The 21,246-nt window shown below is 39.1% G+C and overlaps 6 protein-coding genes and 2 long non-coding RNA genes across 8 annotated transcripts; 2 read left to right on the top strand and 6 right to left on the bottom strand.

Moving 5' to 3' along the window:
• Nucleotides 1–546: 546 nt before the first annotated feature.
• LOC145699636 (uncharacterized) lies at nucleotides 547–832 on the bottom strand. Its single transcript, XR_014134052.1, has 2 exons — nucleotides 698–832; nucleotides 547–630 (listed from the first exon to the last, which is right to left on the bottom strand). It is a non-coding gene; the product is annotated as an uncharacterized LOC145699636 (long non-coding RNA).
• Nucleotides 833–1,024: 192 nt separating this feature from the next.
• Nucleotides 1,025–5,976, bottom strand: LOC145698075 (organic solute transporter subunit alpha-like). Its single transcript, XM_081775279.1, has 12 exons — nucleotides 5,846–5,976; nucleotides 5,712–5,768; nucleotides 5,160–5,397; nucleotides 3,653–3,701; nucleotides 3,435–3,500; nucleotides 2,810–2,926; nucleotides 2,448–2,520; nucleotides 2,315–2,384; nucleotides 1,716–1,783; nucleotides 1,317–1,346; nucleotides 1,138–1,251; nucleotides 1,025–1,099 (listed from the first exon to the last, which is right to left on the bottom strand). The coding sequence occupies exons 1-12, from the start codon at nucleotides 5,906–5,908 to the stop codon at nucleotides 1,025–1,027; spliced, it is 1,020 nt and encodes a 339-aa protein (XP_081631405.1). The 5' UTR covers nucleotides 5,909–5,976.
• Nucleotides 5,977–7,026: 1,050 nt separating this feature from the next.
• Nucleotides 7,027–8,669, top strand: LOC145698076 (trypsin-4-like). The gene is made up of 4 exons (XM_081775280.1): nucleotides 7,027–7,165; nucleotides 7,208–7,350; nucleotides 7,513–8,016; nucleotides 8,331–8,669. The coding sequence occupies exons 1-4, from the start codon at nucleotides 7,027–7,029 to the stop codon at nucleotides 8,667–8,669; spliced, it is 1,125 nt and encodes a 374-aa protein (XP_081631406.1).
• A 1,427-nt stretch (nucleotides 8,670–10,096) lies between these two features.
• LOC145696471 (uncharacterized) lies at nucleotides 10,097–11,854 on the top strand. Its single transcript, XM_081773515.1, has 6 exons — nucleotides 10,097–10,256; nucleotides 10,305–10,911; nucleotides 10,954–11,298; nucleotides 11,346–11,441; nucleotides 11,483–11,671; nucleotides 11,714–11,854. Exons 1-6 carry the CDS (start codon nucleotides 10,126–10,128, stop codon nucleotides 11,735–11,737), a joined length of 1,392 nt encoding a protein of 463 aa, XP_081629641.1. The 5' UTR covers nucleotides 10,097–10,125; the 3' UTR covers nucleotides 11,738–11,854.
• A 5-nt stretch (nucleotides 11,855–11,859) lies between these two features.
• On the bottom strand, nucleotides 11,860–12,625 carry LOC145696472 (uncharacterized). The gene is made up of 3 exons (XM_081773516.1): nucleotides 12,380–12,625; nucleotides 12,033–12,335; nucleotides 11,860–11,984 (listed from the first exon to the last, which is right to left on the bottom strand). Exons 1-2 carry the CDS (start codon nucleotides 12,623–12,625, stop codon nucleotides 12,267–12,269), a joined length of 315 nt encoding a protein of 104 aa, XP_081629642.1. The 3' UTR covers nucleotides 11,860–11,984; nucleotides 12,033–12,266.
• Nucleotides 12,626–13,776: 1,151 nt separating this feature from the next.
• LOC145699488 (uncharacterized) lies at nucleotides 13,777–14,395 on the bottom strand. The gene is made up of 3 exons (XR_014134027.1): nucleotides 14,200–14,395; nucleotides 13,972–14,131; nucleotides 13,777–13,921 (listed from the first exon to the last, which is right to left on the bottom strand). It is a non-coding gene; the product is annotated as an uncharacterized LOC145699488 (long non-coding RNA).
• Nucleotides 14,396–14,635: 240 nt separating this feature from the next.
• LOC145698077 (uncharacterized) lies at nucleotides 14,636–15,258 on the bottom strand. The gene is made up of 3 exons (XM_081775281.1): nucleotides 15,126–15,258; nucleotides 14,727–15,071; nucleotides 14,636–14,675 (listed from the first exon to the last, which is right to left on the bottom strand). The coding sequence occupies exons 1-3, from the start codon at nucleotides 15,242–15,244 to the stop codon at nucleotides 14,636–14,638; spliced, it is 504 nt and encodes a 167-aa protein (XP_081631407.1). The 5' UTR covers nucleotides 15,245–15,258.
• Nucleotides 15,259–16,336: 1,078 nt separating this feature from the next.
• Nucleotides 16,337–21,141, bottom strand: LOC145699264 (uncharacterized). Its single transcript, XM_081776523.1, has 10 exons — nucleotides 21,086–21,141; nucleotides 20,459–20,537; nucleotides 20,356–20,404; nucleotides 20,278–20,315; nucleotides 20,005–20,096; nucleotides 19,270–19,391; nucleotides 17,998–18,217; nucleotides 17,786–17,805; nucleotides 16,934–17,004; nucleotides 16,337–16,513 (listed from the first exon to the last, which is right to left on the bottom strand). Exons 5-10 carry the CDS (start codon nucleotides 20,058–20,060, stop codon nucleotides 16,391–16,393), a joined length of 612 nt encoding a protein of 203 aa, XP_081632649.1. The 5' UTR covers nucleotides 20,061–20,096; nucleotides 20,278–20,315; nucleotides 20,356–20,404; nucleotides 20,459–20,537; nucleotides 21,086–21,141; the 3' UTR covers nucleotides 16,337–16,390.
• Nucleotides 21,142–21,246: the final 105 nt, after the last annotated feature.

Raw genomic sequence — 21,246 nt, forward strand, 5'->3', positions numbered from 1 at the left:
AGTAATTCTCAAGTCCGCTTTGTTTTCGACAATTAATGAAATCACTTGAATACGGGTCAATAATGCGAAACATTATTATTATGAGCATCGTGGGAGGAATAATAAACGAAACAATACCAAATAACCTCCCCGTCAAGGAGAAATTGAAATTGTTGATTGATTGTTTTTGATTTCGCTTGAAGAGCCACCCGGCGAGCTGGCCCAAAATAAAAGTGTACTTAGAAAAAATATTTATCTTAGACGCGCTTTACTAATTTACTTGATTCTAAAGTTCAACCCTCTAGGTTCTAGAGTTTAGGAGACAAATAAAACGACCGTTTCACCTTATATTTGAGATAATTTAATAAGGGTGTTAATATGAAATGAAAGCCTGAAAACCTGCCTTTTGGACCCTTAAAATTTGATTGAAATTTATTAAACCTACATGTGGATTTTTCCGGTATTTTTCTTTCTTTTTTAGAACTTTCCGAAATAAGTTCGTTTTCCTCGGCCATTTTTTAAAAAATTGTCAGTTCTGTATTTTGAAAGACAACGTTTTCGAACCCGTGGCTAAGCTTTTGGAGTTGAGATCAGCCTCTTCTTCTTCGTCCGATTCTTCTAGCGGTAAGTGAACGTGCCCCTGGATCAGTCCTAAAACAAAGAAGATGAATTCGGTAAAGAAGAGCAGATCACGTTGACGGAAAATAGGTGAACTTACGAAGGTCATCTAGGCGGGCGAAAGATGCTCTTGCAAAAATGGAGAGCAAGAAGAACTCGAAAATGACGACTGCGGATTCAACCACTTTCATGTTCAGTTGCCAGTTGAGCGGAGAAACGCAAGGAATTAGTTGGAGCTTTGATATCGTGGTGAAAAAATAGCTAGGTAGATTGAGATAAGCTCAATCATACTTTCCATTATTTGACTATTAATTGGACACTATCACTTTTTAGCACGTTAATTTACACTTGAATTTCTATCACTAAAATTGCCCCTAGACCTAGGGTGGCCAAAACGAAGGGGGTCAAAAGGGGAGCTCTCAGCCGATCAGATTTCAGTATTCGGCTTATTACAAGCGAGCGAGGCCCCCCTAGAAGCCCAAAACTTTTGCCCCCATACCATCTTTTTAGAAAAAAGTTGAAAAGAAAAAAATTTTCCACGCGTTCCTTTGGGTCCCCCAATGATGCAAAAATGAGCGTCTGAATGCCCCTGATGAAAACTATGAGCAGCACCGAGTTAAATTTCCAATTGAGCTTATGCTTCCTGTCGAATTCCTGAATAAGAATTTGAGAATGTTTCAAAAAGATTCCTTTGGCTTTTGAGAAATCATCATCGTTACCGCATCGAGCATCTTTGACTGCTGGAACTTCTTTAACTCGAGTTCGATTCAACATTCTTTAGTTTACCTCAGAAATTACTCTCTTCTTACCCATGTTTAATACCGTAGATGGCGGTTGAAACATATAACAATAATGTAAACGTTGGAAACGTGTTATCTTATCGCGTTTAGCGAGAAACTACGACAGACATTATGCAAGATGAAGAACATTTGAAGAAGTTGGTAGTGTAAATTCAGCTCTTCAATTAGTATTCCAAGATGGGGGAAATACAACTAAGGCCCAAAAGAAAATTTATAGTCAACTGTTTTTACATATAAAAAACCATTATTTTAATTGATATTCAAAGAAGACAAATGCTTCTGACGGCTTTTAAATTATTTCTAGAGAATAGAACTCTCCTTGAACATATTGGCGGCGTAAATGCAGGTGATGGTGGAGAGGAGCCGGATAACACCAAAGTAGTTGTCTACGATGGGATTAATTTCGCGATATACAAGAATTCTTGCGGCTTGGCAAAATACCAACTTGACAGTGAAGAAACACTCGGGCCAATTTTTTAGAACGCGCGGTAAATTGACGCGAAAAGGGCACTTTTAATCACTTCTAGCTACAGGCAGCTGTACGTTTGTTCTTTTCCAAAACTCGATCAACTTTGTTTAATTTTATTTTCAGGAGGCAGAAAGATAATTGAGCCCCTTTTTCAAACGTTTTTCCAGTTCATATTTGAGGCTAGGCTCGATGTAAAAAACCTGAGTCAGGGTCTGAAGAACTAAACGAAGCGGCTTTTTTCATAAATGAAGCCGCTTAGTTAATAAAAATAAGCCGCTATACGCCTTTTCATTTTAGCTCTACCGACCCTGACTCAGGTTTTCTACACAGATTGCTGAGGCCATATTTTAGTGATTGGAAAAAGTTAGGTTCGAGTAACTCTGTTCTTGCGAGTTCTTAATCTCACATTTCTAATGTCGCCGATTTCGGCAAAACTGACACGACTTACCAGGCGTGATCTTGCTAAAGTGATTCCCAGCGACAACTTCTACCCAGGCGACATCGCAATACAGGATGATCTAAAAGAGTGTTCGAAGAAAGAAGCCTTCTTTTTGAAGGTAAGCGGTTCTTTGAACACTTTCCGAGATAAAACCAATAATGACGTTCATAAAGCAGAATTGGATGATCCCCCACTTCATAAACTTCGCCCAGAAGCTAAAAAAAAACGCATCGTGAGATTTGAGTGCCTGTCGAATTATGCAAAAAATAAGCCTAAGCTTGATTGAAGCCAAAATATTTGAAAAAACAAGAATTTGAAAACAAACTTCAAGATTAAATTAACTTCTTATCCAAAAATAAAATAGCAATTGACATTTGTAAATTTTGTAAATATAACTGAAAAAACCTTGCCCAAGAATTTTCGCAAGAAATCCATAAAAAATACCGATTTTTTTTTGTTTGCAACTTTGGGAAAGCCTTTTTAGCAAATAAGGGTGACACTTACATATTATTGTGAACAACTGGCAGGCAACAAAGACAGCAACAAGGGATTGCGTTCGATTTGGCCTCGAAACATTCTTGCGTGAACCTCCGTCGACCGCCGTGAATCATTAGAACCAAACTGAAGAGAAAATTAAGGAATACCTTTGACGACCGCCAGTGATTTTGTTTGATATGACCCCTGAATTGTTTTTTTTCTCAAAATTGAACTTGCCAACTTGAAAGCTTCAAGGCCAAATTTTCTTATAAAAATAAATCGTAAATAAAATATGCGGTTTTCATTTCTCTAGGACACCCTAATTTTAACAGATTAATAATTCCAAATATAAATTGGGGTGTTTTTTAAATGGGCATTTTCCACTAATATATCCTAATTTTAACGGATCTGAAGAATATTTAATCCCGGATTAATAATCCGTTAAAATGGCGATATCGAGAAAATTGCCCAAAAGAGACCGTAAGTTATGTTTGGAGCAGAGTCATTTGTCTCTAATAATTTGAGTCTAATTATTTGAGTCTAATTATTAGACTTGTAAACGAATATTTCCTTCCACAAAAAAGCCCCCCAACCGGAAATTATCTTGAAGTAATACATAGTCCTACATACGTATTTCTATTTGTATGTATACCTGAACAACTTATTGATAGCAAAAGCAACCCAAACATCGACGGCAAACTCCATATACGAGATTGATCTAAAAACCAAAGCAAAAATTTGTTACGAAATTTTCCCGGCCTCAGAAAATCTGAAATCATCTAAAAAACCACGTAGCGTGTACTGTTGGTTACGATAAAGCTTTTGAACTGAGTGGCGTCGGGCTTTTCGGAAAAAAAGAAAATTTCCTACCTCGGGATAAACAGCGCGATCATGAAGCAGCAAATTCCGGCGGGGTAGATTCCTGGATTCCTGATTGAAACTATTTGAAAGCAAAAATAAGCGACTAAATAGTATTTGAGAAGAATCTTCTCAGACGATTCTTTCTAAAGCGACCTTCTTTTTTTCGATCCAGCAAGAAGAATACTGGGGTAAATTGTTGAATTAAATATTTATTGAAATAGTCGTAGTAGAAAGGACTACGTAAGCGAAAGCATGTCGCGAATACGAGTGAAGACAGTAGTTTATTAATTTCATCAAATTAACCTGTTCGCCTCGGACAAGAAAGTACACATGTCCCGGGATTTGTTCAAATTAGAGTGAAAGCAAATACCGAAAAGGGGGGACAAGGGTCGTCTACAAATCAGCCTTGTTGCCACAATTTCAGTCGTAAGATCTGAGATATCGATGCCGTAATTTTGTTCTAAGCCGTTTTTCTTAATTCTAGTGAAAAATCGCTAAGCTCAGAAAATTTCTCCCAAAAAACTCTTTTCATTTTGAAAAATATTATATTTTTCTATCATGAGATAATTGTTAGAACAGCGTTGTAATTAACTTTAGCGCTTGAAATTGAGTGGAATCAGACGCTCTGAATAATTATCCTTACGATTGCTACCACCCTGTTAATAAATTTAATCACTTTGTTCAATTACAAAACAATGCATAATGCGCGCTCAAAATTGCCTTGGCAATTGAGCAATTTTCAATCTGCAATCAAAACAAAACAATACGATTAACTGAGCTCAACAAAGATCAATTTTGCTTGATCAACTGAATAAAACTTCATTCTTTCGTCGTTTTTTCTACGTGTTTACTGTTTAAATTCGGGAGAATTAGGCATGGACAGGCCCAGATTTCGCCGCAAAGCTGTTGCTGTTTATGAATACTTTATTTTGGAGCTAGGTGGATTTGAGTTTTTCGCGTGAATTGATCGGCTTTGGCTTAGCTTTTTTGGGTCTTTTTGGATAAACGTTGTCGTGGCGCGAAACGGTCCAAACAGTTCAGCAGTACGCATTAGTCCCGAGATCAGACCACAACAACGTATCATTTTAAGGCGGATAAGGGGCGGATAAATATGCTTTTTTGTTGAAAATAAGTCTTGTTCGATCCTAGATTTTAAATCCGGGAAACTAACGAAGCCAATAACTAGTTCCGCGGAAACCAAATGGGACTTCTGAATAGTGCGACAGTTGGCTACCTGTGTAGAAAGCCTGAGTCAGGTTTTCCACACAGTTCTCAGGCTTCAAAGGGTCATCGAAAAACCCCGGTCCGGTGGAGTTTTATAAGCGAAAAAAAGGTTCGAAAGATCATAAAAAAATGTGTTTCAATCAGCCAATTTCCTAAAATAAGAGTTCTCAAAAAGAAGCGCTCCATTCTGAGCACCTTAAAAAAAGCCCCTCAAAAATCCTTTTCTTCCCCGTGAGGGTGGTACTCAAGCACGTTCGTTTCCAAACGATGATTTTTCTTTTTGAAGAACCCGTTCCTAAAATCCAATAGAGAGTGTATCGGACTCGTTTTCTTCTCGCGTGTTTTTGCAAAAAGTGGCATTCGGAAATGAATATCTTTTTGAAGGATAAGTAGATTAGCGATATTAAGTAATTGGACGAGGAAGAGCTTATCCTTTCCAGAATGGCAGAAATAGTGATCAGCACCGGAATTAGGACATAAAAGGTGGTAGCCACTCCGCCCCAAGTAGCGCGCATATTCTCATGAAAAACCTAAATATTCGGATAATAGAAGGGCAAAAATAGAAGGACGGAAGTTAAAGAGGTTTGACGATTCAAATTTAATCTTCTTTAGGAAAAATAATTTCTGCCATCTTGGTTTCATAATTTTTGATACCGTTTTTGAGTATACTCAAATAAGTCAAAAGAATTTCACAACGAAGAATTTCTAGCTCCTAATTTCTATTTTATAATAACAAATCCTCAAGCAGGATACAGCGACAAACGAAGAGGGTATAATCCGTTCACCTTTCACAATATTATGCATCAAATAAGGGCATCACTCTATTTCCCAAACAGAATTTTACCTCAGAGGTCGGCGCAATCGACATGCAAGTATTTCGCCAATCGGCCGGGTTGAAGCCCTTTTCCACGGGTTTTAGGCTCAATTTTAATCAGATCATTTCAAGAATCCGCAATTTTGTAAATGATGAACCCGTGGCTTCAAAACTACATTCAATTTCTTCGCATGCTGCACCTCTCCAAAGTCCACTTCTTCGCTCATTTCTTTCAATCTCTGTTTCTGATAGCGTATGCGATGAATATTTTCTTGGCAGTGGAATTGATGCTCAGCGAATTGTTAATATTGACTCGACCGTCATTTATTATTATACCAACAATTATTCACTCTCTGCAAATTTTGCGCGGCTCGAGAAAATAAATTTCAAGCGTAGAATTCCTGGAAAACGGAAATCATAGAATCTATCAGATTTTATCAAACTTGATGAACTTGCGATTGAGTTCATCAGATAAACATCACAGAAAACCTTTCTTAATTCAAGAAGCGAGTTGCGGCTTCGAGAAATGTAAATAAAGCCGCACTCAGTGCGGCTTTTCATTTAAAACTCGAAGCCGCACTCAGTGCGGCTTTTCATTTAAAAACTCGAAGCCGCAAGCGGCTTCTCGATTTTTACCCGTATAAAATATTGATTATATTAAATATTCTATAAACTATTGTCTTTTTCAGCTTTTTCAAGCTCTTTCACGATCCTTTTTACAAAAAGCAGAAATCCGAAATTCAAAGACAGAATTTTCTACTTTAGAAATGAAATTTTTTCTTCTTCTTTCTTCTTCTTAAATTTCTAAACAGCCTCTAAAGTATATTTATCGAGTCAAGAAACGTGTTTCTCCATAGATAAGTTCCCCACGACCTCTCGAAGCAATAGTTTCTGCGGTGAATAAATTTAAATATGGCATAGTTAAGTATTTGCAATTGGAGTTTCGACAATTGAGAGAAGCGCTATCTGTACCCTGAAAGTGTTCGGAAGTCGATAAAAATGAACAGAAGATAAACTGGTGGCTATCACTCTTTTTTGCTGGCAGCGATCTGGTGAATAACACGCGCTCTTGAATTGACCAGCTATCGATCCCTAGAAAATGAAAAAGCTGAAAAACCAAAAATCCGGACACGATAAATCCCGCTGAATTCACTCCAGCGTCTGAATTTTTAAGGCACGCAACTGATGCTTAAAAAGGGGCCTTTAATAAACAGGATAAAATATATTTTTAAACAAGGAGGAAGAAGAAAAGATGATTGTTTCCGCCAGTTACGACAAAATGGTGATAAAAATCAAAATCTTTTCTTTGTCTACCTGAAGCGCTTGGCTTGACGCTTGGTAGAAAATGAGGAATTTGAAAGAAAGCTGGAATTTATTTGTTTTTCTTATTAATTTTTCATCGGCGCAGAAAGTAGAGAGAATTTACAACGGAAAAGATTCAAACGGATATGTCTTTCTTGCGTCGATCATTGAAGAAAATAACGGTCAGTCTGTTTTGTCTTAAACGACTTTCATTGTCATTCTAGTGATCAGCTGCGGCGGCTCACTCATATCCGATGATCTTGTTCTCACAGCCGCGCATTGCGTAATTACGGGAAAAATTGCGAAAAACACAGGTTCCGCAGATTCATCATTTTTCAATTTGGATATTCAACAAACACCTCTCTGGGTTTCGGCTTGTAAATTATTCTGTTGATACAAATGATAAAATCAAATATGGGCAAATTCTAGCGAGATTAATTCAAAGTAAGAAATTATCACACTGATCTCCCTCAAAGTCCCAAAGAGAAGAAAGGACCTTAATGGCCAAAAAAGCGCAGCCGATCATAAGGATGTGAGCCGGAACCGATCATACCCGGTCGCCTTTGGTTTGAGCAGCTCAAAAACGCTTGAAAACGCACTTGTTCGATTCGTTTCCGATGCTTACTGCCACAGCGATTATGCCCCCCTCAGGAAAAGATTTATTAAAAATAACTGCTTGAAAACAAGTTTGAATGAATTAAATCAAAAGAGTGACACGTTCCGTAACGACATTTGCCTCTTGCGTCTTTCCACCCCGATTCTTCCTGAAGACGTGAGCTCGTTAATTCAAGTAAAACACGTTTGCTCGTCCAAAGAAAAGTGCCAAAAGAATCTTTGTCTTCCAAGAAGCGCGCAGGAAGAACCGCCAAGTGAGTGCGTCGTTGCTGGATTTGGCTATACAGAAGAATATATCAATTCCAACCCGCCGCAGCTTCAAGAAACAGTTGTCAAATACTACTCGCATGAGACTTGCTCGAAGTGGCACAAAGATTTCAACCTTTTTGAGGGAGAACATTTTTGCTACGGGATGAAGGTAAATCCGATTCGTCAAATCAAAAAAGAAGAACTTCAAAAACTGAGTATTTTTAGCTCGATTTTTAGCGATTTTTGGGAAAATTTTTATTTAAAATACCTGTGGAGGTGTAAAATCTGGTTCCTGTTTGACAGGTCTTTGTCCTGTTTTGTCTCCTGTTTAGCTTTCCTTATCCTGTTTATATCAGGATTCTGATACTCCCGTTGTATAACCGCTTGTGTAGCCAGATAAAAAGACAAATCTTATCTTGAGTTGATACAGAAACAGTCCGAGATTAACAATATCGCATTTCATTGCTTTACAAATTTATTCAGGATGGCTCATCAGATAACTGCGAGGGCGATTCCGGTGGGCCTCTTATCTGTCCTTCGTCTAAAGAAGGAACACTCGTCCAAGTCGGCGGAATCGTTTCATTCGGCAAGCGCGGAATCTGCGAACGTAGCCCGGAAGAGAACAAGAAATCTCCTGGAGTCTACACAAACGTGGCCAAATATCTCTCTTGGATTCAAAGCATCGAGCCAGAAATCGATCTTTCTTGCGCTTCGGAAAGAAACTACTACGCGCTAAGCAGCAGTGCATTCAGCATTTCATTCCAAATCATCGCAAATCAAAGTTTTTTTATTTTGATGTTATTGCTCGTTTTTCTTGAATAAAATGAAAATAAACCTTTCGACCTAAAAACCTTTTCCATTTATTACAAAATACGCAATAAACGTCTTCAAAATACGAATTCTTAAAAGCCCTATTTTTGGCTTAATAATTGGTAATTATGAATTGCCGAAAAGAACTCATAAACTAATAGTTCAGCAAATTATAAATTGATAATTGCTGAGTCCTTTAGTTCTCTGTTTATAAACGACATGCCACGTGATTATACGATCTCATATGGTACGGCAGGGGGGGGAGAAAAAATAACAAGATTCATAGCAGATTTTTTTTTCAATGTCGAAAGCCCCCTTAGAAGAAATAAATAACAAACACGCGGATTCAGGGCAGAATTTGAAGATCAGCAAAAAATGACACGTTACAGTTCTTTTTATAAGACAAAATTCCGAGGCCAGCTTTATAATGTTTACGCTTTTACTGTTATTTGAGAAAATATGTAAGACTTTCATTCATTGGTCCGAAAAATGCAGAAAAGTACGTGGAATTCAGCGGCTTGCTACTGACCAAGTCAAAGAATGTTTTTTACTTTGTTTGAATGAGCGAATTTCGCATAAACTTGTGTAAAGACACCCTTGAACAGCTTGACACACGAGTCAATTTTCCCTCTGCTGAATTTCATTTCGACCCTTTTTCTCATTTTTTTGGCGAACTGAATCAGTCAGAGGAAAAGTGATCACTGATCATCAACGAGCAAGATTCACCGAAAATACCTGAATAAGGGTCTTGAAAATCGTTGTAGCGGCTTCACTAGAGCTTGAGAAATAGATCGAGATGATAATTTTGGCGAAGCCGCTTTGCGACTTCGTTTTTAAAAAAGCCGCTGCGCGGCTTTTCGTTGAAGTTCCCCGAGAACCCTCACTCAGGTTTTTTATACATGTTGCTGAACTAAGAGACGGCTTTAATGAAAGAGTCAAAACAAGATTTTTTCAAATGGTCGATAAAATGCAAGTTCCGAAGTCATAGGCTAAAACATTACGACTTTCGGCGTATTCGTAATTATCGTTCATTATCGAAAGTTCGTCGCTAATCGAGATTATCACGTGGCAGGAACAGGAGATTTCTTATCGAAAATCGCTGTTGTGCGTGTGCAAGAGCGGAAGTAGCCAAAATAAAACAACGGAGGGGAACTGTGTCATCGTTGAATCGACGTTTGTTGTTTTGAGAAGATCAAGTCCGTAAGAAAAAATGGAACATCCATTTGATGATTTGGTCAAAAATAAACGAAAGAATTCATCGCAAACATCAAAATATTGCAGCGTCAAGTTCATAGTAAGATTTTCTTTTTTGAATATTTTTAGACTTTTTACAACTTGTAGGTTCAAATCGTGACGAGTCAAAAATAATGGCGCGTCTTTCACAGTCCGTTTGGACTTTGGCCGCCTCCAGGCCCAAAATTTCGATCTGATCGGTGGGCATTTTTTGAGAGAGTTGCCATTCTGAAAAATGCTGCTGCCCGTGCTTTTGGTTTTTATAATTGGGGAGTCGAAGGGCGAGAAAAAATGCGGAACGGATTTGAGAGAGATTTCAAAAGATGGGATGGCTTCACTTCATCGAGCAGTCCATCCACTGAGAAGGTAAGAGAAGGGTTGATAAAAAAGGGTTGGACTCAAGGTGAATTTTAGCCCTGATCTGGAGTGCGTCCAAATTCTGCTGGAAGAGGGAGCAGATGTGAACTTGCAGACGAGCAAAGGATCCACGTCCCTGCATTTGCTCTTCAAGGGAACAGAGGAAGAATCGATCTCCGTCATTCTGGACTTGTTTCTTCAAAGTTCCGTTGATTTGTCAATCAAGGACGAGAGCGGCTACGAAGCGGTTCACTATCTCTACCAGAACCAAAAGCTTCCGGACTTCTTCAAAGCAGATTTGGTCAAAAAACTCATTGGCGCTGGATCAGGTCACGTGTCTGAGGAGCTGCCTTGGATGGCGATCGACTTGCCTTTTTTCGAAAAACGGTTGGAGCTGCTCCCGGGGCCGCCGATTCCAGCTGCGATCAAGGCCGTTTTCGAAGGGGAAAAAGACCGTTTTGAGAAAATCAAGATTGTCGACTGCCTCCAGAACGCAACGACATTGAAAGAGCAGCTGGACCAGTGCCAGGGAAATATTTTGAAGATCAACGAAAAAAACAAGGAGGAGGAGCAGCGAAAGAAAAATGAGCAAGAGTCGAAAATAGCGAGTTTAGAAACGGCGCTCAATGATGCTAAAACTAAAGAAAAAGAGATGATCCAAAAGGTAATATATTAGATAAAAGAATAAAAAATAATTATTTTCAAGGCGACAGAGAGGGAAAACGAGTTAGAAGAAAAGGCGAAGATGGTCGAGAGCAAGATGCGTGCGATTTTAGAGAAGCAAAAGGAAGAAAATATCATTTATGAAAATGATTTATCATTATACAAGGCGTCGTTCGAAGAAGAAAGAAAAAAGGCTGAATTATTAGCGGATGAAGTGGCCTCCCTCAATTCGAAAATCGAGGCACTTGGAAATGTTACATGCGAGAACAAGAAAGAAAACGCGACGGCAGCTTGTCCTGCTGTAGCCGTCGTTTCGAATGAACTTGCGGATGAAAGGATCGAACAACTGAAAATGGAGAAGAGAAAAATAATTGCCTTCATAATTCAGGTAGAAAATATTATTAGAGATTCAGATCAACTCATGACTCTTTTTAGATCCTGATCATTTATGCCGCGTGGAAAGTAGGAAAAAGATGCTTTAGAAAGAAACCAGAACCTGGCTTTTCTGATATTCCCTCCGAACTCACAAAGGTAATCATCATTTTTTGAGTCTTCTTGACAATATTTTTTAGCATATTGAGCAGCTAGAGCGAGTAGTTGAATACAACCGTGGTCTTCAAGGAGCGATGAACATCTCTCTTGAGCGAAAAGATGCAAAGATCAGAGACTTGCAGCGAACAATCGACGAGTCCGGCTTGTTCGACGAATCTGCTGAATCAGAAAATCCAACGTCGACTGAGGACTACTCAACTGATTCCCTGGTAAATCCTCGTTTCATCTGACTATCCTGATTTTTTATTCAGCGAGTCATTGCTGGATCGAATTAAGACGACGAGTACCAATCACAAATTTAACTTCAACTTCAGAAAGTTCAAGAAACCACATTTTAGAGTAATTTCACTGCTTCATTTTTAACTGCCAAAATAAAAAAATCTCCACTTAAATTTCCCATGATTTGTCTCTTTTCAGTGCAATCAAGGAAGAGAACAGCTACTTCCAGATAAAGAAAAAGGTCAGAAGCAAGACCAGAATTGATGGAACAGCGTTCATTCCATGACTGTCGCAGGGCCAATCCTAGATTAAAAGATAAGAATTCATTCGATTGTTAATATTTCGAGATACCATCTCGCAGTTCTCAACTCGGTCGAATTTCTTCTGCCAGGCTCCGTTTCTCAGAGTCAGAATATCTTCCTGCAAGCAGAAACCGTTTGTTCCGGCCTGTGTGATCAAATGTTGCTTCAGGTAGTCGCAGATTTAGGATGAAAATTTTTCGAAAAATTTTAGCAAGAAATTCCATGATCGACATTTGCATTTGATAACTGAATAGCTTTACATAATTATTTTAACATCCCTGGTTCAATCCAAGAGTTTTTTCTGCAGTTGAGTCAAGGAACTCTCCCGTGGATCTCTGCATGGCCACTTTGGCTATGAAAATGATGATGAGTGAATAAGAAAGTTGTTAAATTTACCATTCGGCATGGGTAAATATGTTGGTACTTGGGGTTTTCTTCCTCAAAAACATCAAGGTAATCGGTGAAAAGAGGGCGACATTCCTCTTCTTTGATGCGCATCTGCTCCTCCCAAGAGTGTTTCTTGCAGAAGTCCTCCGCATAAACGATAGTTCGGAAGAGAGTATGCGCATCGGAACACTTCTTGGGTATCATCGTATCGTAAGGTATCCAATCCTCGGTGAAATGTCCCGGTTTATAAGCCATAGTCTCTAATAAAACCTCTTAATGAAAGAAATCTCTTTTAAAGTATACCGTTTAGTTCTGGCTCCGTAAAAGAATAGTCACTAAACGATCTCTCAAAGTGGAGAAATAAGTTTTCGCCCTTTTAGAAAATCCAGTTGACCTTTGCCGCAGAAATATGATGGGTCCGAAACTAACGGTTCTCTCTTCCTTGAATTTTTATCATAAATTGAAATCAACAAGGATTATATTTTCAAAAAGTCAAATTCTAAGACTCAAAATGTTTTGTTATGAAAAATTAAAAATATAAACTCTTCCTTGATTTCAGTTAACGAAGTCGGCGGCATTTCAAAGTCCGAACGAGAGTTATTCAGAGTAAGAGAGATTCCATTTGCAAGAAAAGTGAAACTATCAATTTATTCAGATTGAGATACCACTATAGTCAAAAATAAAACGTCTCGGCGTTCCAGCGATGTAAAAATTACTCCGCAATTTCCGCGGTTACACGTCAAATGAAGACAAAAGAGTTAACAAATATGTGCAAAAACATAAGTTCTACAGAGCAATAAAAACCTACCATTCACCAGTTTTTTCACATTCTCGTTTCTAAAGAAATGCATTGATTTCAAGCTAACATTATAGACAGTGAGTAAAAACTGCTTCTACTGTTGATGTTGATTGCTTCATTTCAGAATATGTCTGCAAGTCGGGTCTCCCATGTAACATGCGGTATGTTTTAGTAAAATATCTCAAAAAAGTTTTTATGGTTTCGCAAAAGCTCAGCAACATGTTTCTTGGCCAGATTATTTATCACCGTTAGAATGAAAATTCACCGCAGACACATCTTGGTTCTCTTTTGACCTAGATTTCTCCCAGCGTCGTTAAAAGTGTTCTTTTATTTTCTTCCCATTTTTCATTGAGGGCTTCTAAAGTAGATTTCTAATCAAAACTGACCTCCATCTATCAATTCTTAACGTCCCAAGCCTAATGTTAAGATTCCGTGCGTCTCTCAAAAACCCATCGTGCCATGGCATTTTAATTGACAAATTGGACAAATAGCGCAATCTTGCAGGTGGCATTTAGCTCTAGGACGAGAATCCATCTCAAAGAATCAGTTGCTGAGGCACAGTGACTCCCCGTTCCCACAAAACAAGAAACAGACAAATTCAGGCTTCTACGTCGCGCTGATTCGCTATTTATTTACTGTATTTACTCTTCAAATTCATAGATATGTCTATCATATCTTTGATTATTCTCCAATCGATTGAAAACCTCGCAGACTTCCGAGTTTAGTCTAACCTCCGTTTTGATTCCTCCAAGCTAAAAACGCATTTTTCGAAACACTCTTCCTTGATTTCAATTAATTTCACCTGATATCGGGCAACTAGCTGGCTCGACAAATTATACTCTGGCCAGAGCATTTGTCCCGTTTTCATAAATTCTAAATATGCAATTTGCATTTGGCGCGATAGTTCAAGGGCTTCTTCTGATGGATCGAAATTTGGAATGTCCGGAAAAACTTGGGAAAGTCTTTTTTCCGGGGCTTTCTTTGTGATTTCTTCGTTACGAAATACTAACCACTCAATGGAAAGCCTTGCCTGTCAAAAGAACCGAAGAGATAGTAGAGCTCTACGCCGTGACAAGCTCCTTCGTCACATCCTTCAAAACCCGTCTCGTTAAATGCAACAGGAGATGGCGCCTCCATCTGATAAAGCCACAAATTTGAATCTCGATTTTGCAACATGTATCGATTTCCACAGTCGAAAATGTATTCGGAGAAAATTCTCGCAACAGTCACTTTAAAAACGGGTTCAAAAAGAAGTCAGTTTTTATTGTGCGTTTTAAAGTCGTCTTTGAACCCAAGCTGTGTTGTCTCCAAATTCATCGAGTGGATAGAGTTCCAAAAGATCGTTCGTTATTTCATTGCTCGAGTGGGTTTTTTTAGAAATGATAATAAATCAATTTTGTGTAATATTTCAGATCCTCGAGTAAAGCTGAACATGGCAGTCCGGAACTTAACGTTTCCTCAAGATTTTATCGCCTAGTGATTTGTCTACGGCGGCCAGTTGTCATTCTAAGAAGAGCTTAGATCGACTGATTGAGGTTCTAAGATAAATTTCGAAACCCATCACCAAATGCAGCGGAAAGAAGTCTTTCCGCCTGTTCTTTACTGGTGCCATTTGGGAAAACCGCGGCGATCCATCCAAGTGGGTCCTCCCGATTCCAGCCGACGAGCATTGGCGCGTCCGATGTTTTCCCAGCGAAAATCGCACTTGCTGAATTTTCAAACTTGAAAATGACGTCTTCTCCGGCGACGGTGAAATTAACCGCTGGGCGGTCAGACACGGGCCTAAACGGTTCCACCAGAGCACCAAGCCCATCTGTCCAGAAATTCGGAATCGTTACCGCTTCTGTCGCGTTTTTCAACTCTTCCGTTGACAGTCCTCTCAGACATCTCCAAACATTCAAACTTGAAGTAGAAATTGAAATTGAGTTATTTTCGTGACTAATTTTCGTTCATTACTTGTCACGACATTCTGTATCGCGAAGAAATCGTTCACCGAAAGCGTAGTAATCTTCTTTCAAAGCACCATGTGGCGGAAGAAGTGCTGGGCCGGAGTTTGCGATGAAGTTCTTGATCATTTTCGATGATTTTGACCACTTTGTAAATGCTTATTACTAGATTATTTCAAGCTGTTGTTTCCGGTCATTAAAAACGGTTAGAAACCGTCTTTTGTGTCGACGTCTATCCGACAAAATCTGGCTTGAATTAACCAGGTTAGCTTTTTGTCAATTCGCGCATTTTCCTGAGCGTGAGTAAAGACTGATTGTCCTCCAGCAGATTGACCCATCAGTGTAATTTGCTCGTTGTCTCCTCCGAAATAGTGGATGTTCTCGTAAACCCACTCGATCGCCGCATTTTGATCGTGAACCCCGAAGTTGCCGTGAACTCCATCTTCGTTGGCAATATCTTAATCTGGCTCCAAAAGCTCCATATTCCCTTATCACAGTATCCCGCAGAGCTCGTTGCACGGTGGTTATTATCAACATAATTGCCAGTCCAAATTTACCGCGCGAAATAAACGAAGCTCTAATTCTAATCAACTCTGACCCAGTATCGATGAACGTTGCAATCATTCATTGTAATTATTCAATTTGGCTACAATTTAGTAACTTCCGACGCCCGGACGTAAAAACAGATAAGAATTACGCGCGAGTGGGCTATGGAACACGTCGAATATCTACTTGTAGCGCAAAGCAGGATTTTGGAGCCAAGATTATCTAATCCGAGGTATCCGAACGAGTTGAGACGGTAATTAAAGTTCACGATGATCAGGTCAGGAAAATTGCTTATCTGACAAAGTTCAGCAATTTTACGTTTTTCCAGAAAAGTGTTTGATAAGAATCTCCGAAGATTGTAAAAATTGTTGAACCCTTGACCCAATTGGTCGGCTGCCACGGAGGAAAGTCGCCATAACCGGCTGCTAGCCCGCCGCCATGGTTGAACATAAGGACTCACGCACGTGATCATTTATCGCTGGTCAACGGGCACTCGACAGAACTTGGTGGACAAAGGGATTGGATTTCTTAAATACGAGTGCGCGAACCCTTAACCCTTCTAAAACCCTAGAAACCCTAGAAACTATCGAAATTCGAAACGAAAATCTGTCATTAATGTTTCATCTACTCATTCAAATAATGAATTAAGGCTTTCACAACGATAGGCCGTTAAAAATTGCGGTTTTTTTATCCCCTAGACTCTAGGGCCTAGAGGAAATTATAGTTAGATCACTTGACTGGTAATTTCTCAGCTGACGGCTCCACTGGTTTGTAGATATTTAGATACAAGCAATCTTCAGACTGCATTTCAGACGGCACAAGCGTATTCGATTGTATGCACGCGACAGAGCCCTTAGTAAAAGTTTGTTATCGCAGGTGCGCATAGGTTACGTGATAGAGCTATCTCTCCCCGCTTATTACTATTTTTTCAAGAGTTAAAGTAGCTGGATATCCAATGAACAAGAACCACAAATTAAAAATTACGACATTTTGAAAATTTTGAAAGTTACAACTTTAGATCGTTATTGCGGTCACCAATTTGCAATGTCGGCCAAATAAATTCAATTCTTGTTATTCTTACAAACTTTGTTAGTCGTAAATCATTTATTTACGGGGTTCTCCAAGTGATGGCCTTTAGTACACCAGATGGGCTGGGTTTATTTTCGACAAATTCTAAGTTGATTTGAAATATTTAATAATTCAATATTTGCACCAATTTATTCGTATTTTGACGAGAATTTTAGCTTTAGAAATTGTTGATTCTGATCTGACCTGATTATTTGAAATTTTGGAAAGATCCTTCGGTTCACTTGGTAGTCGAAATCGAAGGTTGTCGATCGGCGCTAGAAACAAAGATAAGTACGTGGTTGATTTGTGGAAGGAATTAAGCACTGCTAATCAGGATCAGCTTTGTTACGTGGTTAACAAGCGTTATCACGACTTTGTTGTATTTTAACAACGCTTATCGGTAGAAGAATGATAAGAGATGGTACTCTTTTTCCTTGTTTGTCTTCAATGTTATCAGTCTATTTTTCGGTGGACGACGCCTCACTAGTTCGACAGAAACAGAGAAAATGGTAAACGTGGCGTCCTAGAAAACTAAGAGTGTAGACAGGGTCTTCTTTTGGTTTCGGTAAATAAGGGCGCCACTATTTTAACACTGGGCTTCCTTACAAAAATTTGTCAATGGCTATCTGTTACTAGAATTTGAAAAATTTTGACGAAGAGCTGTAATGTAATCACGGTATATTCTTATCGTAAACAATTTAAAATTTGCCCCTCCTTCCGAGTTTTAAACGAGTCGTTTCATAAGAAGCCGCGGAAATCGGAGCAAGGGATGATCTTTTTCCGAAAAGTCGCGACCGTGTGTGAAGGCAGACGTGGAATATTGCTGCTGCTGCTTTTTATTCTGAGCTTTTCGTTCAGCCGAAGATACGATGCGCTTCCGGGCTATTCCGGGAAGACAAAGTGCCACTGCCGCTTTTTTGGAGTGGTCAAGAAGGGTCAACTCATGTTGATAGTTATTAAGAGCACGTCATTTCGTAAGACGAAAAATTCTAGGGGCGGATCCGAAGGAGGAGATCGAAGCTTCGACCTCGCATAACTTATAATAAGTAAGCCTACCTTTTGCGAATGGAATTTTTCTTTACAAAGAGTTTTGCATTTTAAAAAGTTCGAGAAGCTAGAATCGCTGAATAAGATGAACCCCTTGCATCAGATTCTAGGAAAGAAGTCTAAACAGATGCGACTCAACAAGAAAGTCTGCTGATTTTTGAGATAAATCCGTGAAATTCGCGAAATTATCCGCTTCCCCATTCGTGTTGGGAAACTCTTTCCTGTAAACTTCCACATTTGGCCCATCAAAAATCCCTCGCCAGCCAGCATTGTCGTCCTTTTTGACCACTGGTCTGTTCGCTAAATAATTTTCGACGAAGCTTTCTAGTGCAGAAATGAGCTTCAGTTGCTGAATGGGTTGGTTGGCTTCCTCCTTTGTTGAGTCCATAAAAACACCGAATGCGTAATTAGTTTTCGTATACGCCCAGTCGAGAATCGATCCTTAATGAATTCACTAAAGAATTTTAAGAGTTTTTGAAAGTTTTTTTAAGTAGAAATATCGGCCATCCTGTGTTTGGGAAAAGTTACGTAGGTCCTTGATTTGTTGAACCGCGATAGTCCGAGGCCCTTGGCGCCTCAAGCTGACCTCCTGCCGAGCTACTGATAAGCGAGCTGCCTTGTCAAAAGTTGGAAAAGGTGTCATTTAGTGAAGAAGATTCTTGAGAAGAGCTTCATAGCTCTGTGGGGAAGATAAATTTAGTAAATTGCCGGCTTATGGGTGGATAGACGCGTATTGGCAATACGGTATTTCGGCTGTAGTAGAGACTGCACTTTGTTATTGAAAAATGTTTTCGCGAGCTTAACGAGGTCATGCTGTCTGTTGAAAAATTTGAAAGGGTATTATGATAGCTCTTTAATTTTTCAAAGGGAAATTTCTTCAAAGAAAATGTTTCATAAGCCCCGTGGGTTTTGCTTAAAATAAACCCCGCTATTTTCACTTGTTTAAACCTCCAATATTTCGAGAAAACACGAAAGCTAAAAAGTATAGAAACCGTTCAAAGCATAAACTGCATAATTCTCCCTTGGGAAATTCGAAATTTCAATTATTGATGTCCCCGGCTACGTCATATCCTTTAACCTCTGAAAAGCGCGAAAACAAACAAAAACTTGCGTTTGAAATTTAAACGCATGTTAATTCTTGTCTCAGAAGGAAGCTCGTAGACGAGGGCGATGTTTGGTATGGCATCAAAGTTTTATGAGATTTTTAAAGGCCACCCTTAGACAGCGGTTAGAAAGACTTTTGAAGCTGTTTTGGAAAAAACAAAAATGGGTTTATAACAGCCCAACCCAGGATGCCTGAGAAACTGAAGTTTAACCTGGTCGCATACACGACCCCGTGACAGCTTTGAAATACTGTTTTAGAGACGAGTTATCCATTAGTTAAGAAGTAATCTAAAAATAACAGCCTTGGACTCCGACTTGGAATCATTCGTCGCGTGCACCACTGCGGTTGAACTTCCGAATTATTACCATTTCAAAAGACCCTCATTTACCAGGATTATGAGTAGCTTCGTAATCCAAAGCTTCCACGGCTTGGTATCGATCGCCAGAAGACGTGGTCATGAATCTAGCAATCCCCTCCGCCGCTGTTTTCACATCTTTTAGATCTTCATGTCTAAAATAAAATTGTAAAAATAGAAAAAAAGTGAAACATTGCAAAACTAATCGCCGCCTGTCGCAATTGGATTCAATTTCGACATGGTCCCAGATGCGGTCTTAGTACCAACGCGATTCACGCTCAATCCGACTTTCGCCCTGCCCGAGAAAGACTTGAAAGAGTTCCGAAACAAGATCTTACAAGGAAACAGTACAGCTCATCGTAAAGATAAGGAGGTACTTTTAAGTCGAATTTTAAAGAACATCCGCAAAAATGGACCAGCTCATTTTTTGACGGTCAGCAAAATGGTCAAGTCCTTACTGGATGTTCTCATACACGGTACTTCTCGAACCAAAAATATTTCCGAGACAAGACAGTGTATTTTCAGCTTTAGATCTGAAAAGCTTTTCTTTCAAAAAGAATGCAAAGATGCCGTGTTATTCGGGAATATTTTGTTACATAGAAAAAAAATTATAAGCCTTTATCTCCTTGAATTACGGCGTCTTACTCTTCTTTTGGCAGACTTATGCACTCAAAATTTGCAAATGGCCAGCGATTTCCAACGAGCTCGAGCAGTAAATCCGATTGCGATAAGTTCGAGATAGAGGGATGAAAACAGGCGGCTACTTACTCGTTGCTCAGATAAGACGTAGTAAATGGGAACACCACTTTATCTCCCTCGTCCATGACGGAGAAAAACGCATCGAAGGCTTAATCAATGGCGTTAACGACTTTCAAAGGGTTTTTTAAGGGCTTTGGTCGTAAGGTGCGATTTCTGAACAAAAGTTTCTCACAAACTCTCAGACAGATTCACAAAATTTAATTTCGTTAATTCGGCTGTTGAGTGCATAATCTACTCAATAAACAAAGTAAACTAGTTTTGGCCATTTCCTGAAACACTAAGGAGTGCTTGAGTTTCCTCTTCCGATGCTCCAGTAGTTCCTTCAAATGTTTATTATTCCATCGATGTCATTATCCTTACCAGAAAAGTCTTGCCCACATGAATTGACGTTATTGAAAAAATGGACTGGCTTGAATAGTTGTAATGTCAATTAAACTGTTTTAAACAAACACTCGATGCTTACAAAATTATGCATAATATTCACTCCATCGCATCCAATGTTAGAAGCCTTTCGATTCTTCCTCCAGTTTGAATCGACCGATCTAAAAATTTTGATTAAAATTTCGAGTACTTTTTCCTTATCGAGCATCAGATCACTAAAAGAGGTAGAAAACACCGCTTTAAAAAGATAAAAATTTGCTAAGCGGATACTGTAAACAATGCCCAACCCAGCGGTTCGAGTGATAAGAAGATTATATCGCCGTTTTGAGCTGCTTGAAACTGGTGGAGTCAGCAAAATGGCAAACTTACTTGACACTGTTCTTCAGAAAATTTAGTTGTGTATGTCCACAAGCCGGATTTTTGGCGAACGTTGCTCGAAAAAGTTAACATACTGACACCCTTAAGGTAAAGTGGACGAAGTTTTTTTATTTCATAAAAATTGTCTTCAATCAACTTCCGCAAAATTGTAATAATCGGTAGTTCTTTGTCAACGTGAATTACTGGTACTAGAAAACAGATTTCTACTTGTAGATAAACCGATAAACCAGACGAAGATATGTTGCGCATGGCCTTACATCCCGTGAATACCACAGTCATAGCCGAAAAAGCAGTCTGCATTAATAGGGGCTCAGAAGCTGTCATGACTTACTTGGAATATTCGTATCCATCTGGATTCAATTTTGGAATGATGGTCCAATCCACCTGTTGCGAGGTAAAAAAACAGTGTCTCTTAGACAGTTTCGACTAACGTTTGTTGACTTATCGGATGGAGCTGACCCTCAGGAAGAGGGTTGATCCAGTGCCACTCGA

Source organism: Oikopleura dioica, chromosome 2, assembly GCF_907165135.1.
Source record: "Oikopleura dioica chromosome 2, OKI2018_I68_1.0, whole genome shotgun sequence".
Classification (NCBI taxonomy): Eukaryota; Metazoa; Chordata; class Appendicularia; order Copelata; family Oikopleuridae; genus Oikopleura; species Oikopleura dioica.